Raw genomic sequence first — 18,998 nt, 5'->3', positions numbered from 1 at the left:
CTAACGTATGGAAAACGCCATATACACATCTAGCCAACATTTTGAAAGATCGTCCTATTAGACTAGGTATTATGAGATATATGATCCTAATATCTACATTTGAATGTTCCAAAGCCTGAAAGCTGTAGCTGGGCTCAAACCCTGCAGATCCTGCCACTGCCATCCTCCACGAACTTCTCAGAGCCCACCGCGGAAAATGCATAGAAAACAGAGTCTGGATCCCACTTTTCCTTGACTTCTGTCAAGCGTGCGTAGTTCTCCCCGTAAAACTCTTTCTGCCATTTCTTCGTGTCACTCGGTGGATAGACGAGGGGATCGCCCTCGTTTAGGTACGCCCCTGATCCGGGTGTGGCGGCCTCGATCTCAGGGTGGATATGGCGAGCCAGGTCCTGTCGACGGTTGAGCATCGTCGACTCGGGAACTTTCCAGTCGTAAAACGAAAACTCGAGACAGACTGCCATGGCATCACGCCAGAAGGGTGCCACAGCGTTGTCGGCGTGTTTTGGGACGCTGGTCGCGTTCACGTTGAGACCCATGCAGCCGATCTGCCATCCAGCAGCCCGATCAAAGCCAACGAGTGATTGCACCGCCGACGTCAGTTTCTTGGCAGCAGCTGCGTCTGTCGCGATTCCCTTCGGTATACCACGGCTGTTGAAAAGCTCCGAGGACTGGTAAGGTCCGAAAGGAAGCGGGCCGTTGGTGTAGTTGTAGTGGTCGACGTAGCTTGGTGCAGTGAACGCAGTGAAGGTGTACTTGACTTTGAGGTCGTCCAGCTGTTTGAGGTACGGCTGATATAGCTGTGTCATATCCTCGGCTGTCTTGTTCGCAGCTGTTGTGTTGTGAACATTGAAGCCGCCGTCGATAAAGTTAAAGGCTGGACATGCGCCGGTATTGACGATGGTCGGAAGAAAGCGCCACCAAGCCTCAAGGGCCGCGTTATATGTCTCGTTGTTCGGGCTACTTGTGGTGTTGAAGGTCAGGGTTGCAGCGCCGATGCGACTCTCGGGGTGCAAACGAGCTGTCATGCTGAGGATGACCGCGTAAGTGCCTCCTCCACCGCCGGTCATGGCCCAGTATAGATCGGCGTTTTCCCTCGGGCTAACTGTCAAGTGACGGCCATCTGCTGTGACAACGTCCCATTCAAGGACGTTGTCGGAGCCAAGGCCGTAAGCACCGTTGAGTAGGCCGTGGCCGCCGCCGGTCGAGAATCCACCTGAAATGCCGACGGTGGGGCAATCACCGGAGACAACACGGTAGCCGGCCTGAGATGCCCGGATCAGAACCTCACCACCGGTGACTCCCGCACCGAGCTTTATCGCAGGGCCTGTGTACTCTTCGCTAGAGTAACTTTCGATGATGTCCATTGACTGAAGATTGCGCGTCCATAGTGCCAGGCCTCCTCGACCTGTCGACTTGCCCAGATAGCTACAGATTCAAGACGTGTAAGTCGGCATGCCAAGTTAGTACTGGGAGAGACAGGAGGTCTTACTCATGCCCGGTATTCTTTATGACCAGCCGTATGTTGTTCTTTTGAGCGAACTTGATGCCAGCAACCACGTCGTCGGGGCTGGAGACGGCGATTGAGTAGCTCACGTAATTACCCAGATCACATTGCTCGAAAGTGCGAGAGAATGGGCTGCAGGATGTGTTTTGATACCACGGATTCGCGATCCCAGACGGGTTATTGATGCTATAGGGAGTGATTGTCAGTGACCTCAAGGAGAACGTGTGATCGGACGCATGTGCAGTATAGTAGGGATGATCAGGTGGGGGAACAGCTTAAGTCAAGCAGAACCTACTAAGTTTGAGGTAAATCCCAAGTCTTAGCCAACTCAGCGCAAGCTGCCTCGTTGGCCTGAATGTTTGCGAATCCCTTTTGATAACAGACCGCCGCTTGAGGAACCGTAGCGATTAAGCGACCGTCGACAGTCTGGTTCAACTCGTTCCATGCGCCGGTACTCGGCCAAGCGCTGTCCCCTGGTACAACTTTGCAACGGACATCTGGTGCCTTCGGATCTTGAGCAGCAACAGTAGCATCTTGAAAAGCAGACAGAGAAGACAAAACGAAGACGGCCCTCGACCAGGCCATGCTCAGAGACCGCATTCCGCTCAGCATAATGACAACAATAAAAGATCGCGATAACAGTAAAGCTCTGACGATCAAAGCCTCCAGTGAGAACCACGAGGGACCTTCGACAGAAAAGACGGTATATTAAGTTCGCGGCGGCAGGCAATTTCCAGCTAAGGTTTAACTGTGAACGGCATATCATCTTTGAGTTACGCGATCTCAACTCCATCCCTCCGGTTTTAGTTCGGTGTCAGTTACTGCATCGGGAAGTTCACAGCTACGACAAGGATCACCTTTGCATAGGAAACACAAAACAAACGTCAATACCGATGGATAGCTACCCCTGACCTGCTTTAAATTCAATAAGAATAATCAAAGCCGCCCAAGCTTCCCCGGTTCAGAACGTTGCACACGCTTAGCTCCATTCTCAAACTACTGCATCGCGACATAGCCTTCTACAGATTCTTTTGTCAAATTAGAATAACCCAACCGTCACAATGGCTGCCGTAGCGAGGCCTCCCATCGGAAAGCAGTCCATTTCTAGCTTTTGGACGCAGATGTACCCTCCAAAGCCTACATTCACCAGAGAGAGCATACCCGACTTGAGTGGCAAGGTGGGTACCGCGCTCACTCTAAGAGCTTGTTGCTTCGCGATTCCTATCAACAGAAGGTAACATAGCAATCTCATAGGTTTACATTGTCACCGGTGCCAACTCGGGCGTGGGAAAGGAAACAGCCCAGCTTCTTTACTCCAAGAATGCCAAAGTGTATGTCGCTGCACGCTCTGAGACCAAGGCAAACGACGCTATTGCCGCCATTCGAGAGGCTTGGCCGGGGTCAACCGGTTCTCTCGTCTTTCTGCATCTTGACCTAGCCGATCTTGCCAGCGTTCGCACCGCTGCTCAACGATTCCAAACACAAGAGAAACGTCTCCATGCACTCATCAACAACGCCGCCGTCCAAGCACTCAACGATACCAAAGGCGAGACTAAGACCGCGCAGGGTCATGAGATGCACATGGGCGTCAACGTTCTCGGTCCTTTTCTCTTCACAAGGCTGCTGACTCCCGTCTTAAAAGACACCGCAAGCCAATCTGAGACTAAGAAGGGCGACGTTCGTGTCGTCTGGGTCTCATCCATGGGCACGGAAACCATCGGTGAGAAGTCACGCGGGCTGTCGTCGGACTACGTCAACTACTGGCCCCTCATGTCCCCGCTTGAGCGATATGGTCTGAGTAAGGCGGGTAACTGGTTGCACGGCGTTGAATATGCACGGCGCCATGCGGCCGACGGCATCATGAGCGTGCCGGTCAATCCGGGCCACCTGGCGTCTGAGCTGTACCGAGAGGCTGGATTCGTCTTTCGGAGTGCTCTGAAAGCTATGGCGTTGTACCCGCCCGTCTATGGTGCCTATGTCGAGTTGTACGGCGCACTGTCGTTGGACCTGACTATGAAAGACTCGGGAAGCTGGGGTATGTGTTGACTTACATCTGAGTGATGGCGTTTGGCTAATGTGCTTCTGAGTTAGTTGTTCCCTGGGGTCGCCAGTACCCGATACGCGAGGACTTGCTTGAAGCAACTCGACCAGAAGAGAAGGGCGGTAACGGCAATGCTGCCAAGTTTTGGGATTGGAGTGAGGAACAAGTGAAGGACTTTTTGTAATTCTCAATGACCAAATTTCACAGTAATTTCGATGAACTTGAGTAACTTCTTCGTCTTCGTCGACGTTCATGTCGTGCCGCGTGACTTGTACTTACGCGTCGGGCGGGTGACCTTAATTGGCGTTCTGTCATATCAAACAGAAACAGAACACACATGAGAGACATAGCAGCTAAACACTGGCTTTAAGGGTCATTTCAAGGTCTATTAGATATGCTGAACTTCCGTGAAGCACAAGTCTAAGTTGCCCATGTGCCACGACATGCAGTCCTCCACTGTGTTCAGGAAGTTGACGTCGTCGAAACCCGCTGCAAATGACACATTATATCTCCAAGCGCACTCGGCAAGGAGCAGTCGCATCTCCATAAGAGCAAGAGGTCGTCCGAGACAACTGTGATGTCCTGTAGCAACAACCGAGCTGGTTAGTTGAGAGTACCAACGTGTGCTGGCCACCAAGCGACATGACTTACCGGTTGAAAACGGAGCATAGCCAGCCCGTTCCTTGATCATCTTCGGTTGAGAGTACCACCTCTCGGGAACAAAGTCTGCCGCTCTCTCATACACAGCTTCAGACCGACCGATGACATACTGCGATGAGAAAACTGTCATGTTCCCAGGTATAAAAGTATCGCCCACCGTCAAGCCTTCGGGTGGCGTGATGCGCATGATTGTCGACGCAGGAGGGTGCAAGCGGAGAGTTTCGTTGATGACCGCGTTCAGATGTTCCGCGCCCATGATGCCTCGATGGCTGAACTGCCGATCTTTCTCGTGGTCGTTTGTCTCTCGCAATGGAGACAACTCATCCCGCAGCTTCTTTACATGCTCTGGATGCCTAGCTAGGTAGAAGAATATGAAGGCAAGTGTCGCAGCTACAGTGTCGCTCCCAGCAATAATGGCGAAACGGCAGTCATTTCTCAGGATCGAGATGTCTCGCTGTATCGGTGGCAGTTTTTCGTAATGTGCCAGCAGAGGCGCCATCAAACTCGGACGCTCGAACCGTTTCTCGTCAGTCATCATCCTGTCCAGGTTCGCATGGCAGAAAGCCAGGAACCCTGTGCTCTCCTCTGTTGGAACTAGCGGCTGCGCGATGTCAACCATCAACCGCAGTAGCCACATAGGGAGACGCAGAGCCATAATCTCCATCCCTTTCACCAGCTGCTCAATGGCCGGGTGCCCACCGTCTCGGAGCATGCCAAAGTCTTTTCCGAGGGCCAGGTCACCCAAGACGTCGAACGCGAAGTGTTCCATCAGCCGGGCGGTATCGACTGCCTGCTCTTTGCTAGTTGAGAGACGCGCAAGAACCATCTGAACGTAGACGGCGACGCGGTCTTCGTAACCGCGGAGCGCTCGCTCACCGAATCCTCGGCTCCAGACACGGCGCCTCGCTGCATGAACCTCCTCATTCCTTGTCGCGATGCCTAGATTGGGCTGCTCAAAGTCGTACATAGATGCTCTGTGGCAACGACTTTCGGGTCCGTGGATAGCCGGTACGGCAAGTGGGTGCGCCAACATCAACGTGGAAGATCCGATGCGCACGAATGCCCCGTAAGTCTCGTAAAGATCAAGGGTTTGTTTGTGCAGGTCGTGACCCCGAGCGAGACAGATTGAGAAGGGAATATCGCCAAAGCGTGCTGTGAAAGGGCCCGGAAATCTGTTGAGAGGGTGCAGCAGCAGTCTGTATACGAGGAGGCTGCCGTAGGTGCCCGTGAGAAAACATGCCAACACAGACAAGCCAGAGCCGATAGATGAGAGCCAAGTTGCTGTAGTAGCATAGCGGTGTGTCGTTGATACAATTAAAACGCCAACAAAAGCCGCTTGAAGATATCCTTTCCCGTGTCTGTGGTGTTCGCCGTTGCGGAAATAGCTCACATGCGCCAAAACGCCTGCCACAGCTGCAGCCAGATAGGCTAATACGCCTGGTGCTGAATGCATTGAATGATTTGTCGAACTGTCGTTCCCAAAAAGAAAATGATACCGGTGGAGGAATGTTGCAGTCTCGCCCACTGGCTTCCAAAGTTCAGGAAAAGAGACGCAGAGAGTTCAGATCGATCTGGATCTACGCCTCACACTCACATTCGGCGATCTCCCAGTGACAAACGGCAAGTTCTGCGGCCCTTAGACGTAACTGAAAAACTGGTAAATACAAGACTTTCGCTTTGGTCTGGAATCTAACGAGCGTCTGGGCCAATGGTCGAAGTAGCTGTATCCTGAGCAAACATGACCAGCGGAAAGTAACGCCGGAAGGGCATCCCTGCATCCAGACCGGACCCAATTTTAGGGCCGGGCCGGAGGTGTGGAGACCGGCAGAGCAAACATTCGGTATCGGTTTCCAATTCAGGCAAGTCGACCTCCGAGTCAGTCTCACGCCGCGCGCGGTGTCAACTCGGCGTTGCTACTCGTGAAGTCGGAGATGATAAGAGCCAAACCCTCAAAGTGGTTCTGCCCGGCGATTCTTTACGGCCAAAATTGCCCCGTTGTCAGCTTCCGGTAAATTTCAAGCGAGCCAGCAATTCTCCTGTCATCTTCTTTGCAACTGGTTCTTGACTTGGCTCAGATATAATTCCTCTGACTGGACTCCAACTCCAGTCTAGGGCATACTTGTGTAAGAGATTCAGAAGGAGAACTAGTACAATCGACCAATCATGAAACCACCAGCGACCTGCCAGACTGCGGTCGTTCAGTCCAAGAAAGGTTCCGCGGAATCCGGCCTCCCATTGATCGTCGCCCAGTCCAGGCCCATGCCGCCTGACCTACCGACGCCTCATCATGTACTCGTTCGCGTTTTGGCCGTGGGCCTCAACCCCACTGACTTCAAGATGGTCACTCACTTCTTCATGGAAGATAACTCAGTCGGATGCGACTTCTGCGGTATCATCGTCGAAGCGGAGCCCGAGGCAATGCACTCAGTCGGCACGAGGGTGGCCGGCGCCGACTTTCCCTACCGGCCGAACAATCCCAACAACGGAGCCTTTTCAGAATACGTCGTCGTCGATTCCCGACATCTTCTTAGAGTTCCGGGTTCGATGTCCGACACGCAAGCTGCTGGACTTGGCGCTATTGGATGGGGCACCGCTGCTCTGGCTATTTCCGACCCGGAAGCTTTGAACCTGCCCGGCATGCCGGCTTTGCCTGCCGAGAAACAACTCCCCGTGTTAGTTTACGGCGGTGCCACTGCCACGGGCCTCATGGCGATTCAGATGCTGAGACTGTGAGTCCTTTTTGCCCGTTTCGTTTCCTTCCCCGCATAACTGTCTTCGACCTTTCCCTCTTGAATCAGTTGAGGGCATAAACTGAACCGGCCGGACCCGGCGCACAGCTCAGGTTACGCTCCGATTGCCGTGTGCTCGAGCAAGTCGGCACCTCTAGCTATGAGGCTTGGCGCGGTGGGGACGGCCTCTTACACGTCGCCAACCTGCGCCCAGGATGTCAAAAGCATTGCGGGCGGTGCGGCTATCAAACACGCTCTCGATTGTATCACCGATGCTGAGTCCGCCGCCGTCTGCTTCGCGTCTCTAGCTCGCGTCGGCAGTCGCTATGCTTGTCTCGAGGCCATCCCGGATGCTTGGGTGGCCCGTCGATCTGTCGCGCTTAAGGTTGTCATGGGCTTCGAGGGGCAGGACCGTGACGTTGATCTGGGTCATCCGGTTTATTCGCGGAAGGCTAATCCGGGATTACACGCCGTCGTTGCTCGTTGGGCTCGCGAACTGCAACCGGCATTGGACGAAGGAAGGTTGACGACGCAGCCAATTCGGGAAGTGGGTGGTCGTTTTGAGGGTGTTATCGACGCCTTGGAGATGTTACAGAGGGGAGAGGTTAAGGGTGAGAAGCTGGTGGTTTCCATCTCAAATTGAGTACCGACGAGCTGTCTCCGATGGTTCGGGCGGCCTGACAACATCTGAAGTTCATTTTGCCAAGTGATAATGAGCCTGCCGTCTTTCCGGCCGAGAATTTCGATCGCTCGGCGAATCAGTCTGCTTCATACAGTGGTTGTCTGAAGTTCGTGACTCAATCGAACCTAGCCGAGCTCGCCCCCTCACTTTAAAATATCATTCTCGTTTCCGGATGTTTAAAAAGATGGGATGATGGCAGAACCTCGGTCTCGGGTGTGTAGTGTTACAGAGAATGCCACAGAAGAATTCCCGTGCGGCTCAGAATAGTAGCGTCTCCTGCATGATGTGTCCGTATTTGCTTTGTATGTGGTAGACGGGCGTAGCGACTAGTCCCCCTTTCGATGATTGTCGACAGCGTCGGCCGGTAAACACGACATACTGTTCTGCCGTTCTTACATGTTTGCCTTCGTGCTTGTTTCAAGGCCATAGCCGAACTTAAGTGTATTTCTCCCCCAGCTGGAGAAAAGTCTACAGCCCCAGATCGGCGACATATGCTTCCACGACGCATTTGACCACGAACCATACCATGTCGAATTTAACATAACCACACCGGCATCGTACGTTTTTTCCCGCTTCTGATCAAATCATGTGAGCGTACCTCGCGGATTCCCATGCCTAAGAATATCGTATGGCATCGATATCGTATTTCGCGACAGCCAAGCGGTCGGCTTGCGACCGCTGCAAGAAACAAAAGCTGCGATGCCCACCCCAGCTCAATCACAAGGCCGGACAACCCTGCGGTCGTTGTGCGAGAGCCGATGTGCCCTGTATTAAAGGCTATACACGACCTCGAGGCTTTTCTGCGAAATCCACAGGCGAAAATGGCTCATCTCAACGCATATCCATATCGTCAAGCCAGCCCTCCAGTGGGCAGACGAGGACGACCGAGTCCCGCTCACGTAGAGACCCGACGGATACGATGCTGGACATGAATCCCACAGCTGGGGACACTAGCAGCTTGTTATGGTTTTTGGGTAACGACGGAGGTCAATACCTGCCGCCCCTGAACCCTCACGACATTAGGACAGACGCAACAAACGATGAAGACAACCTCACAGTATCGGACTTCGACCGTCATCTCTTGCCGGAAGACTATCACGACGACATTATTGAGTCGTTCGAAGTCTCTGCTCCCGAGAGCTCACTCCCTCGTCGAGTTGCCAAGGACCCAAATGTTGGATCGCAACGAGTGGAACGGCAACGACAAAGTTTCGGCGAGAATGCCCATTTTTGTCGCATGCCCCGGTGGACGGAATGTGACATGCGGCTATGTCAGCTGAACCTGGATCTATGCAAGCAGTTGGACAGACAGATCCATCCTTCACTAGAGACGACTACTGGAGCACAGAGAGGCCTGACAGGGACAAATGGCTGCAGCACTTTTGGAGATGCGTTTGGAGACGCTCTCAATAACACTGAAAAATACCTCGAAATTCTCCAGGACCTGCTTGGCGGAAGCCCTCCATCAGCTTCATCAAGCTCGACCAAGAGCCCATCCATAAGAAGCGAGGACGATGTTCACATCCCTTCTAACCTCGTATGCATTCTCGGCCTCGAGTCCTGTTACTTTCGCATCGTCAATCTCTTCAATCTTCATCTCGCCAACATGCACGAACAGTCACGACAAGGCAGTCACGACCCCGACACCCTTTCACTGCCACTATCCTCTCCCGTTACCCCGAGTAGCCCTCCTGTTCTACCCGGACTACGCCTGGCCGGATTTCTGGTCCGACAGGCTGGTTTGCAGGCGAAGATATTGTATCAAGTCATTCAACACCAGTTCGAAATGATTGAGAAGTTCTTGGGTTTGCCGGCCGAGCTACGCGTATCGGGGCGCCGAGACGAAGACGACGACCTTCGTGGGGTCTTGTGCGAATTCTGGGTAACAACGTCTCTGATGAAAGAGGGGAGGGCATACGATGAACAGATTCAAGCCATTCAGGTGCTACGAGAGCGCATCGTGGATGCACGATAGTACATGTACGTGAAGTGGAAAAAGGAAAATATTCACAACGATACCAATTTAAATACCAACCGTGATGTTTAATAAAGGCTCTGGACTATCGTTACCATCCATCTCCACCCGTTGCCTTGCGTCCCGGTAGTCATAGCCGTGGTGAGCTATCCTCCACCGAGTCCGCGGCATGCCGTATTGATCTCTTGCTGGTGCTTCTCGAGCTTCTATCTTGACCTTGATCGAGTTGAACATTCGTCGTCTCTCCCAGACTTTTGAAGACAAATCTGACGAGGAACTTCCTAATACTCGGTATACAAGCCGTGAACACAGCCACGCTCAGCTCAATATTCGACCATACGGCCAAGGGGTATGAATCGGCTAGAGATTGCATCAGTCACATCGCACAAGGAATATTCGAAACTAGGTGCACATACTCGTGAAGTTGTGTGTCCCCTCTTGGTATTTCAGTAGGAAGCCAAAGCGAACTGCACTCGCCGCCGTGAGACTGAGAGGTCATCAACATTAGCCACTGCACAATACTTCCCGCCTGTACAGGAGAAACTTACAAAATACCCAGGCTGAACATGAAGAACACGGCACACTTCTTTTTCCAACGCATGTTCAGGCCCAGTACTTGGGACGCCGGTAAGATGAGCATCCACACGTCCAGAGCGACTTGTACTCCCCCATGAATGACGCCGATGAGGATGTAATTCATACACCATCCCTGGCTCTGCCCGTCTTGGCGCCAAACCGTCCAAGCCAGGTGTATAGGATGGCACTGAAAGACGCCGACGATGGTGACTGAAATCCCGACGGCCGCGTTGAAGGCTTGTGTACCCCATAGGACGGCCCGAAAGGTTTCGCCTGGGAAGATGCGGAGGTACATAAAGAGTATTGACGCTTTCACTAGACATATCGTGAAGGTGTAGAGAACCTGCCCGATGTATACGGACTGCCGAAAGTTAGCCGCTGATTGCTTTGGAGCCCAGATTGCGACGCACCATGAAGTAATTCGTGATCTGGTTGGGAGTGAGCTTCCACATATCCCTGCCGGCCCCGTTTTCTCCCGCTTGATGATCGTTAGCTGAGTTATAAGACTGCCGAAGGATATACTTGCCAAATACACTCGTTGGAATAAATCCGATGATAAAGCACTGCAATTTGATTCAGCTTGCGTTTACATACATAGAGAACTTCGCTTACATATGCTATTAGAATGAACGTGTCGTCAGCTCCCCATGTAGAAACCCGAGTGGCCTTGATTGCCATTCGGATGATGATTGATAGAGTTGGCAACACAAAGAACATGACAAGCTGGGGGACTTTTGTCTTGGTGAAGTCGTCTTCGAGAGGGAACCCGCATGTTGTCCATGTATAATTCTGAGCAGCTGTATCGTGTAAGCAAGCACTATCTCGACAAGTAGTAGGCCAATATGCATGTGGTGTTGAGTGTTACCTAAAGCATCAATCGGCCGGCAGTTCTGCACGACGCACCCCTCGACCGAGTTCATGAACCTCTCGTCATGACAAAAACAAGCCTGGCTTGATGGGGGACATGACGTCCTGTTCAGGCCTTCTTCGATACATGGTGCCTATTCTTCGGTCAGTCATCGTTGTTCACGTACTAGCTATTTCAGGGTACACCGTAGCATACAGCGCAGGTTGGTGGACCGTCGACCGAGGAGGCTCCGACGATGATGGCCCAGAAGAGTGGAACGAGGCAGAGAAATCTCGTCGGATTCATTGCCGTTATGCGGAATCTGATGACCTAGAAGACTTGACCGGCGCCAGAACTGGCTTCTCAACATCGACCAAAACTTTCGTGGACGGTGGAAACGCGCTCCGAGATCCACACGAACGGTTTTCCTGGGTGATGACAACAGCGAATCTTCAGGCTTTCTGCAGACAGGTCGGGAGCTTTGAGAGTATGGCTGCAGTAGTTTGAGGTATCTGAAATGAGAAGCGCTGTGGAGCCGGTAAAGGACTAGTGCTACTCACCCGAGGCATTCGGGTGGCGGTCGATTCAGCTGTTTCCGGTGTTTGAGGCGTTGGGTAAACCTGCATTTGACACGAATGGCTCGCTGACGGCATGAAATCTCGGACAAAGATATACCATTTTTGCGATCATCCGGGTCTCCATTACGGTATCAGTTGCACCGCAAGGGTGCGCGGTGGTAAGCCCCACTCTGACGCCGAGAGCCGAGTTCATCGGACCCGGCCTGAGACCGGTATTTGTGGGGCATGTCGGTGCCACCGGACGGGCTTCCGGCAATGTCGGCTCTCCAGCCCATCAACACAGCAGTATTGTCATGATTGCGACAAAACTTACAGACAGTGTATTTCACACGCATGCTCAAGTTCATGATGATATTTCGTGCTGATTTTACGCATCAACATTCCCCCGAGAGGCTTGGATCACGGCTCTTTCATCCAATCAAAAGATGATGATCAGTATATACGGGTTTAATATGTACAACGAAGTAATGAACAATATTTCAGAATGTAACTGACTCCAGACGTCTTTTTAGAGATTTCCCGAGTTAGACACACCTCTCCTGCCTCAACCCCTTATGCAACATAGTTCTTGAGCAGGCTGTTGTAGTACGTGTATCCCGTGCCACTAGGAGGCTCGAAGCTGTAGATGTAATCGCCCCACCAGGGCCCAGCCGACCACCAAAGAGCCCCTGAATTTGTTAGTATGACATGAAACGGCCTTGGAAAGAGTCTAGACTCACCAGTCCACACATCACTGTTGGCCTTGAGGTAATCCAAGAGACCCTTGACAGCAGTCTGGCACTGAGAGTTCGCACCACCAGCAAACTCTCCGAGGATACCAATCTTTCCATTCTGTCTCAGCCAGGCAGTTGCAGCTTGTACCCTCTCGACGCCGATGGTGGTCGACACACACGCGGTGGAGGTACCCGAGCTGTCGGAATCGAGGTACTGGTGCATCTCGTAGACGATCTTGTTCTGCGGGTCAGTCAAGGCCTTCATATTGTCGTTCACGGTAGTCCAGCTCCACGCGCCGGACCACTGGTTTCCCTCGACGAAGATGTACTGGGTGGCGCCCGCGGCCCTGATGCCGTTGATCGCGGCCTGGTTCAGGTTGAGCACCAACGTCTGGTCCATGGTGTTGTACTCGTTGTTCGTGTCGAAGATGACCTTGCTGTTGCTCTTGAACTGCGTCGCGAAGTTCTTCCACCACGTCTGGAAGCCCGCGGTGTCGGTGATGATGGCGTCGTTGAAGCGGCCGTAGTTGTGGGGGTCCAGGACGGCCCAGCCACCGCTGTTGGTGATGTGGTTGATCACCGTCGTCAGGTTCTGGAGGTAGGCGTTGTTGAAGCCGCCGGTGAGACCGCTGGGGGTCATGCGCTCCATCTTGAACTGCACGCGGAAGGTGTTGTAACCCTGGCCGCGAAGGGTCTTCTCATCCGTTAGCATGTACAAAATTCCTCCACGTAACTGCAATCCGGATACTCACAGTGATGGTAGCAGGGTCAGGGAAGATGAACTCCTTGCCCCAAGTACCGGGCAGAACCTTCTCGCCGAACTCGCCACCAGCCTCATTAACACCGAACCACTTCCATCCACCAGCACCGGGCGCCGGTGTCGAGCTCGGCGTCGATGCACGGGTCGTAGTCGCCAAAGTCGTTCCGGCCGGAGGCGGGCTGGAGCCGGGAAGACACTGGCTGTACCACTGGTTCGACACGGTGCAGGTGTATCCGGAGACGCAGGTTGTTGCTCCGGACCAGCCTTGGCCGCCGCATTGTGCGTACGCGCCGGCTTGAGCGGCCGCTGCGCTAACGAGAGCGCCGAGAGCGATGAGGCACTTCATCTTGGCTTGGTATCGAACTATGACTGAGTAGAGGGCTGCAGAAACAAGCACTTGGTTCGGGAGGGGGCCTTGGCTGCCGTCGTTTATATATCAGATCTCGAGGGCCACGCAAATGCCAAAACCACAGTGCCATCCCGTTGGGCCGTCTTCCCCACGCGATGGTATCATCATGGAACCCTCCACTCCGTGGCACCTTTCCCCTTTCATGAGCAAAGCCAGGAAGCCCCGTGATGTTGCAGACGGGTTGATGGATCATTACCGATTCGGTAGGTGCCGTTCGAACACAACTTTCATGGTATTCGCCTGCGCTATGAACAGTTAAGTACACGGGTCGATATTATAGCCTCATGGATCCTTCGTTTGGTTTTCTCTTTTGGTACCCGGGATGAAAGGAGCCGCAGTCGTCGTTGAGACTTCAAGGGGAGAGGACGCAACGTCGGACCGGTTCGCTGGGATCACGTATGTGCCGGGGTCGGCATCCAGGTGACCTTCAGCAAATGCGGCCAATCGGCACCGATTTCATTTCCAGGAACGGGAAGACGGGCACTGTCGTCGTGGGAAGAATCAATTTTAAAGGCTGGGTCGAGCCGGAGTGCCAGCCTCCGAGGTTGCATCGGGCCATCGGACGAAGGCATTGGGACACATGACTACAATTTAAGAGCCGTTCGGTACCAAAAGGTTTTGATGTAGTTTATTCGCCTTTCCACCAGTAACGGATGATGCTTAAATGAGCTTAGAGTGGCATTCAATACCACGAGCTTCGGCTTTGAGGGCCTGCAGTTCCTGGCGCGATGATGCCCACAACTTCGTCAACTGATGGCGTGACGAGGGTCAACAGAGTTACTCGATCAAATCCATATTCACTCCGTTAGAACGCAGTCGAAAATTACAATTCTTCATCAGAGTTTGATACTGCAAGCCATCGGAGAGTTCGGCTCTTGGCTGCTTGGCGCCTGCGCTTGCGGCCCATGAGACATGCGTGGTGCTACCACCCGAATGCAGATGCCGGAACAGTGCCGCCGGACTAGACCGGGAAAGAAACTGAGGCTGACTCTTAGTCGTTTGAACGGTGTTGTGTTGTACCCATGGCGGCGTGCTGGAATCAAGGTTGCGGCTGCCTTACAAATGTCACAAGAACTTGACCGGGAATCGGTAGGTCAACCGCAAAGGCAATAGGAATCATTCGTTGCGCAATCGGTATCATGACATGCCCAACAGAGCCTCCGTAAATGTACACGGCGTTACTCGTCGCCGCCTGGCTGCACCAGCACTGGAGATCACAAGTCGTCTCTACCCAGTCCATGCTTGTACGCCGACAACGCCCGCTCACGACAACCCTTGTGTTCAACCATTTGTTGAGGGTAACCCGCCTTCTTCGCCTGGGGGCCGGCGCCGCGGCCGTACGGATCATGAATAGCCTTGCCCTTGACACCCTTCAACTCCGGAACCCACTTCCTGATGTAGTCTCCGTCAGGATCGAACTTCTCGCTCTGAAGCAAGGGGTTGAAGATGCGGAAGTACGGCTGGGGATCGACACCAACGCTCGCTGAGAACCCCCAGCCACCATTGTTGGAGGCGAAGTCGCCGTCGATGAGGTTCTCCATGAAGTGGCGTTCGCCCATGCGCCAGTCGATGAGGAGATCCTTCGCAAGAAAGCAGGCGACGATCATGCGACATCGGTTATGCATCCAGCCCATCTCATGCATCTGACGCATCGCCGCATCGACGATGGGAAAGCCGGTCTTCCCATCGCACCATGCCTTGAACTCGTCCATTTCGTAAGACCACTCGATGTTTGCGTACTCGGGCTTGAAGGGTTTGTTCATGCTAATGGTGCCGTTAGTGATCATGGCGTCTCAGAGAAAGGGAGGAGAACGTACCACACGTATGGCCAGTTGACCAGGACGTGCTTGTAGAAGTCTCGCCATGCGACCTCGCTGATCCATACCCGGATGCCTTCATTCCCAGCGTCCAGCTTCTTGGTCTTGTTTCTGTCTCGTGCGTACCGTACGCACGTCCTCGAACTGATGGTACCACTGGCCAAGTGGACGGAGAGAGATGAGGTCCCGGCGTCGGAGGGGATGTTGCGCTTGTTATGATACTGGCCGACCTTCTCCTCACAGAACTTCTCCAATCGGCTTCGTGCCTCATGCTCGCCCGGTGGGAAGAAGGCGCGGAAACGCTTTTTTTGGTCGTCTTGCAGGGACCTGCCCTCAATCTCCTCCGGGATGTCCGTGTCGAACAGTTCGCCAAACTTCTTTCTCGCGCTAGAAGGGTTCTTCGCCGGGGGGTCGTAGAGTTCTAGAAGGTCAAGATTCTCGTGGACGTGGCGGACCCATGCGCGGAACCAGGGAGAGTAGACGGCGTATTGCTTGCCCGCTCCGCTCGTCAGCTGGCCCGGGGGAACAACGCACGTATCGTGTAGAACTTCGTATGAAAGGCCCCTGTCAGCAAACATACGGACCATCTTGGCCTCCCGCCGAAGCTCGTCCACTTCGTACTCCATGTTGGCAAACAGGTGACTGGCCCCCCACTGGCCCATGAGCTCGGCGATTCTGTCGGGAATTCTCTTGCGCTTCTCAACGGTCTCGACGTAGAGTGGGATGTCGAGTTTGGCAAGATCCTCCCTCAGCACATGCAGGGTCCTGAGCATGAAGTCGACGCGGATAGGAGCCGTCAGATGCGCCTCGAAGTCTTGGGGGCTGATGATGTACATGGCGATCAAAGGCACGCCAGCCTCCTTGGCCTTCTCGCTGGCGAGGGACAGCGATCGATTGTCTGTCGTCCGCAGGTCCATCTTGAACCAGTGAACCGCGGCATCCTTGACCTCGACCTTCTTGCGCGCCTTGGAGGTTTCCTCAAGAGCGGCCGTCAGCTCCTCGATGGGGCGGGGAATCTCGTTGTCGTTGTAGGCTCGTGCCCGGTCGTTGCTCATCTCGTGAGGATAGAACTTTCGAAGAACGATTCCATGCTTCTCGGCATCCTTGTGGAAGGGGTGCGGTTGGCGCAACGGGTCGGAAGATGCGCTGCCGTTCTGCTCGGTCTTTGTCCTTTTGCGTCCCGAGTCGCTGGACTCGGCCGTAGCCGTGGACTTACGCTTCTGCTTCGGCGGCATTGTTAAGGAGAATGGTCTGGAGGTGAAGCAAGATTGACTGCGAGGGGCAAACACAGAGGTGGTGAAGTACGGAAAGAAAGCAGCAGGTGGAAGACGCGTCTTGGTGGACAGCAGGACGCGACAAAGAAGCATGGGAATGATGGGATTGGAAGGAAGTTGCTGGATAGGATCTACCAGCAAATTCTGAAACGCAATGGATATTCTACCTATGTAACTCACTACATTACAGTCAATTCTCTTAGCTTGCTAGGAGCTTGAAAAAAGAGGACGATGCCATTTAGTTGGGGAAGAGCTTGCGATCGGCCGATGTCTTGTGCGTCATCATGTTCCTGAAATCGGGAGATCTGGACGTGCATCTGCGCTTTCAGGGCGCTTTAGCGTCCCAGGGCCCTGGCTTGGTGGAGATTTAGTGCCCAGATCTTGATAAGTCAGCGGGGTAGAGACGCAAGGAGCCGCTGTAACTGGCTCGGCAGAATCTCCCGGCCAGCCCAAGGTGAGACATCTTGGTTCGCTCGGTGAAGGGGCTAGATCTCGGTGAGTCTCGGTAGATGACCGGAGCGGGGCTTACCGAGAGCTGCCATCCGATGTTGGGCCGAATATGCCCCACACAAGATATGAGTCACGTGCTGATAAGCAGCACTGACGTCTGCGTTCTCTCCCGATAAGCTTCTTTCCGTCTGAAGGCGCGACAGGCATCGACAACAAGATCCAAAAGTGCAGCCGCGATTTCTATTTTTTCTTCCCTCTTTCAACTTCAACGACAACAAAGATACCCTCAACGTGATACCCGCCCCGCCGACTAACCTTACGATCGACGCAAACATGGACCCGGGCCGCAGAGCCATGCTCAACTCTGGGCGCAGATCCCCCAGTCGCAGAGACCGCGAGCGAGAAAGAAGCATCACTTCGCCCCGGCGCGATCCCAACAACCGCATCTCGAAGCCCTCCAATTCGCAATCTTCCTCGAGACCCCGCCAGAACAACAACGGAACCAACACGAGCTCGAGCTACATGACCCAGGATGAACAGTCTCGTCAGTTTGTCGCCGACGAAGACAAGTTCGTTTTGAAACAGGCCAAGAAGAAGGCGGACATTCGCGTTCGGGAAGGCCGAGCCAAGCCAATTGACTTGCTCGCATTCAATTTACGCTTTATCGATACCGATCGGGACGTCTTCGACGACGATGATGCCGACCTGCACATCAACGTGCCCTCCCCGGATAACGTCCTCCAGGGCCTCGACGAATCACAGCTGAAAGAGCTTGATTCTGACATCACGTCCTACCACACCCTCGAGACCAACGGCCGTAACCGCGAATATTGGAAGTCGTTGCAAACAATCTGTGCCGACAGGCGGCAGAAGCTGAAACCACAAGGGCCAGACGCTCGGGTCGTCAGCACAGTGTCGGAAGACGTCGACAAGATCCTGCGCCCCAAAACGTACGAGCAACTCGAGGCCCTGGAATCTCAGATCAAGACCAAGCTCCGCTCCAACGATGACATCGACGTCGACTACTGGGAGCAGCTCCTGCGCAGCCTGCTTGTGTGGAAGGCCAAGGCGAAGCTCAAGAAGGTGTGCGATGCCATCATGGCGAACAAGGCCGCCATGCTTAAGCTGCAGGACCCGGAAAAGGCCAGGGCTCTAGGCCAGCAAGCTATGCAGAGCGAGTCTATTCCTGGACCTGCAGCAGTCAGGAACCTGTCATCTGAGCCCAGCAGGGCCGAAACAAAGGCAGTGTCTGTTTCATCCGGGCTCCAAGGCGGTGCGCCACCAGGAACGGCTCGATTCGCGCAGACTGGCAACGAAGATTTCTCCCAGGCCACCAAGGCCCTCTACGATCGAGAGGTCGCCCGTGGTATCAGCGAGGACGAGGAGATCTTCACTGCCGAGGAGGCTGTACCCAGTGCCTCGAAGCCGCAGTGGGCGGACAAGTATCGACCACGCAAGCCCAAGTACTTCAACCGCGTCCAGATGGGCTACGAATGGAACAAGTACAACCAGACGCACTACGACCACGACAACCCGCCGCCCAAGGTGGTCCAGGGCTACAAGTTCAACATCTTCTACCCAGAGCTGATCGACAAGACCAAGGCGCCCACTTTCAAAATCATTCGAGAACACGGCCGGAAAAGGGGAGAGTCCTTTGCTGCTGCAGGGGAGGAGGACACGTGCCTCATTCGTTTCATCGCGGGCCCCCCGTATGAGGACATTGCATTCCGAATCGTGGATCGCGAGTGGGATTACAGTGCAAAGAAGGATCGCGGCTTCAAGAGCTCTTTCGACAAGGTATGTTTTGTGGCGTTCGCTGCGCTGTTTTCACGTGGCCTTCGAGATCTTTTTTTCATTCCATGGCGGAGTCGGCATGCATATGCAAGAAAACTCCAGGGGAAGAAGGAGATGGAGGGGGGGGGGGGGGGGGGGGCGAGTGGAGTTGGCCGGCGGCCAAATTGCCCCCGCAGGACTGGGGTTTAT

General features: G+C 53.9%; 9 protein-coding genes across 9 annotated transcripts in view; 4 read left to right on the top strand and 5 right to left on the bottom strand.

Moving 5' to 3' along the window:
• Window positions 1-134: 134 nt before the first annotated feature.
• Window positions 135-1,364, bottom strand: CkaCkLH20_10020 (uncharacterized protein; the record flags this gene model as incomplete). The annotated part of the gene is made up of 1 exon (XM_038892735.1): window positions 135-1,364. One exon carries the CDS (start codon window positions 1,362-1,364, stop codon window positions 135-137), a length of 1,230 nt encoding a protein of 409 aa, XP_038741984.1.
• A 1,201-nt stretch (window positions 1,365-2,565) lies between these two features.
• CkaCkLH20_10019 (uncharacterized protein) lies at window positions 2,566-3,729 on the top strand (the record flags this gene model as incomplete). The annotated part of the gene is made up of 3 exons (XM_038892734.1): window positions 2,566-2,682; window positions 2,759-3,539; window positions 3,596-3,729. The coding sequence occupies 3 exons, from the start codon at window positions 2,566-2,568 to the stop codon at window positions 3,727-3,729; spliced, it is 1,032 nt and encodes a 343-aa protein (XP_038741983.1).
• A 204-nt stretch (window positions 3,730-3,933) lies between these two features.
• On the bottom strand, window positions 3,934-5,172 carry CkaCkLH20_10018 (cytochrome P450 67; the record flags this gene model as incomplete). Its single annotated transcript, XM_038892733.1, has 2 exons — window positions 3,934-4,127; window positions 4,197-5,172. The coding sequence occupies 2 exons, from the start codon at window positions 5,170-5,172 to the stop codon at window positions 3,934-3,936; spliced, it is 1,170 nt and encodes a 389-aa protein (XP_038741982.1).
• A 1,196-nt stretch (window positions 5,173-6,368) lies between these two features.
• CkaCkLH20_10017 (uncharacterized protein) lies at window positions 6,369-7,577 on the top strand (the record flags this gene model as incomplete). Its single annotated transcript, XM_038892732.1, has 2 exons — window positions 6,369-6,934; window positions 7,043-7,577. The coding sequence occupies 2 exons, from the start codon at window positions 6,369-6,371 to the stop codon at window positions 7,575-7,577; spliced, it is 1,101 nt and encodes a 366-aa protein (XP_038741981.1).
• A 958-nt stretch (window positions 7,578-8,535) lies between these two features.
• On the top strand, window positions 8,536-9,591 carry CkaCkLH20_10016 (uncharacterized protein; the record flags this gene model as incomplete). Its single annotated transcript, XM_038892731.1, has 1 exon — window positions 8,536-9,591. One exon carries the CDS (start codon window positions 8,536-8,538, stop codon window positions 9,589-9,591), a length of 1,056 nt encoding a protein of 351 aa, XP_038741980.1.
• A 130-nt stretch (window positions 9,592-9,721) lies between these two features.
• Window positions 9,722-10,845, bottom strand: CkaCkLH20_10015 (CFEM domain-containing protein; the record flags this gene model as incomplete). The annotated part of the gene is made up of 5 exons (XM_038892730.1): window positions 9,722-9,951; window positions 10,008-10,078; window positions 10,140-10,528; window positions 10,578-10,645; window positions 10,758-10,845. The coding sequence occupies 5 exons, from the start codon at window positions 10,843-10,845 to the stop codon at window positions 9,722-9,724; spliced, it is 846 nt and encodes a 281-aa protein (XP_038741979.1).
• Window positions 10,846-12,144: 1,299 nt separating this feature from the next.
• Window positions 12,145-13,411, bottom strand: CkaCkLH20_10014 (cellulase; the record flags this gene model as incomplete). The annotated part of the gene is made up of 3 exons (XM_038892729.1): window positions 12,145-12,260; window positions 12,312-12,999; window positions 13,058-13,411. The coding sequence occupies 3 exons, from the start codon at window positions 13,409-13,411 to the stop codon at window positions 12,145-12,147; spliced, it is 1,158 nt and encodes a 385-aa protein (XP_038741978.1).
• A 1,277-nt stretch (window positions 13,412-14,688) lies between these two features.
• CkaCkLH20_10013 (deoxyribodipyrimidine photo-lyase) lies at window positions 14,689-16,526 on the bottom strand (the record flags this gene model as incomplete). Its single annotated transcript, XM_038892728.1, has 2 exons — window positions 14,689-15,238; window positions 15,292-16,526. The coding sequence occupies 2 exons, from the start codon at window positions 16,524-16,526 to the stop codon at window positions 14,689-14,691; spliced, it is 1,785 nt and encodes a 594-aa protein (XP_038741977.1).
• An 822-nt stretch (window positions 16,527-17,348) lies between these two features.
• CkaCkLH20_10012 (uncharacterized protein) overlaps window positions 17,349-18,998 on the top strand; it is a gene marked incomplete at both ends in the record, with an annotated part of 6,682 nt that continues 5,032 nt past the window's right edge. The window contains one exon of the mRNA XM_038892727.1: window positions 17,349-18,812. Within this exon, the coding sequence (XP_038741976.1) occupies window positions 17,349-18,812 (1,464 nt within the window). The remainder of the gene's footprint in view (window positions 18,813-18,998) is intronic.

The sequence above is a fragment of the Colletotrichum karsti genome, assembly GCF_011947395.1.
Source record: "Colletotrichum karsti strain CkLH20 chromosome Unknown Scaffold37, whole genome shotgun sequence".
Classification (NCBI taxonomy): domain Eukaryota; kingdom Fungi; phylum Ascomycota; class Sordariomycetes; order Glomerellales; family Glomerellaceae; genus Colletotrichum; species Colletotrichum karsti.
This window is presented reverse-complemented; position numbering and strand designations above follow the sequence as displayed.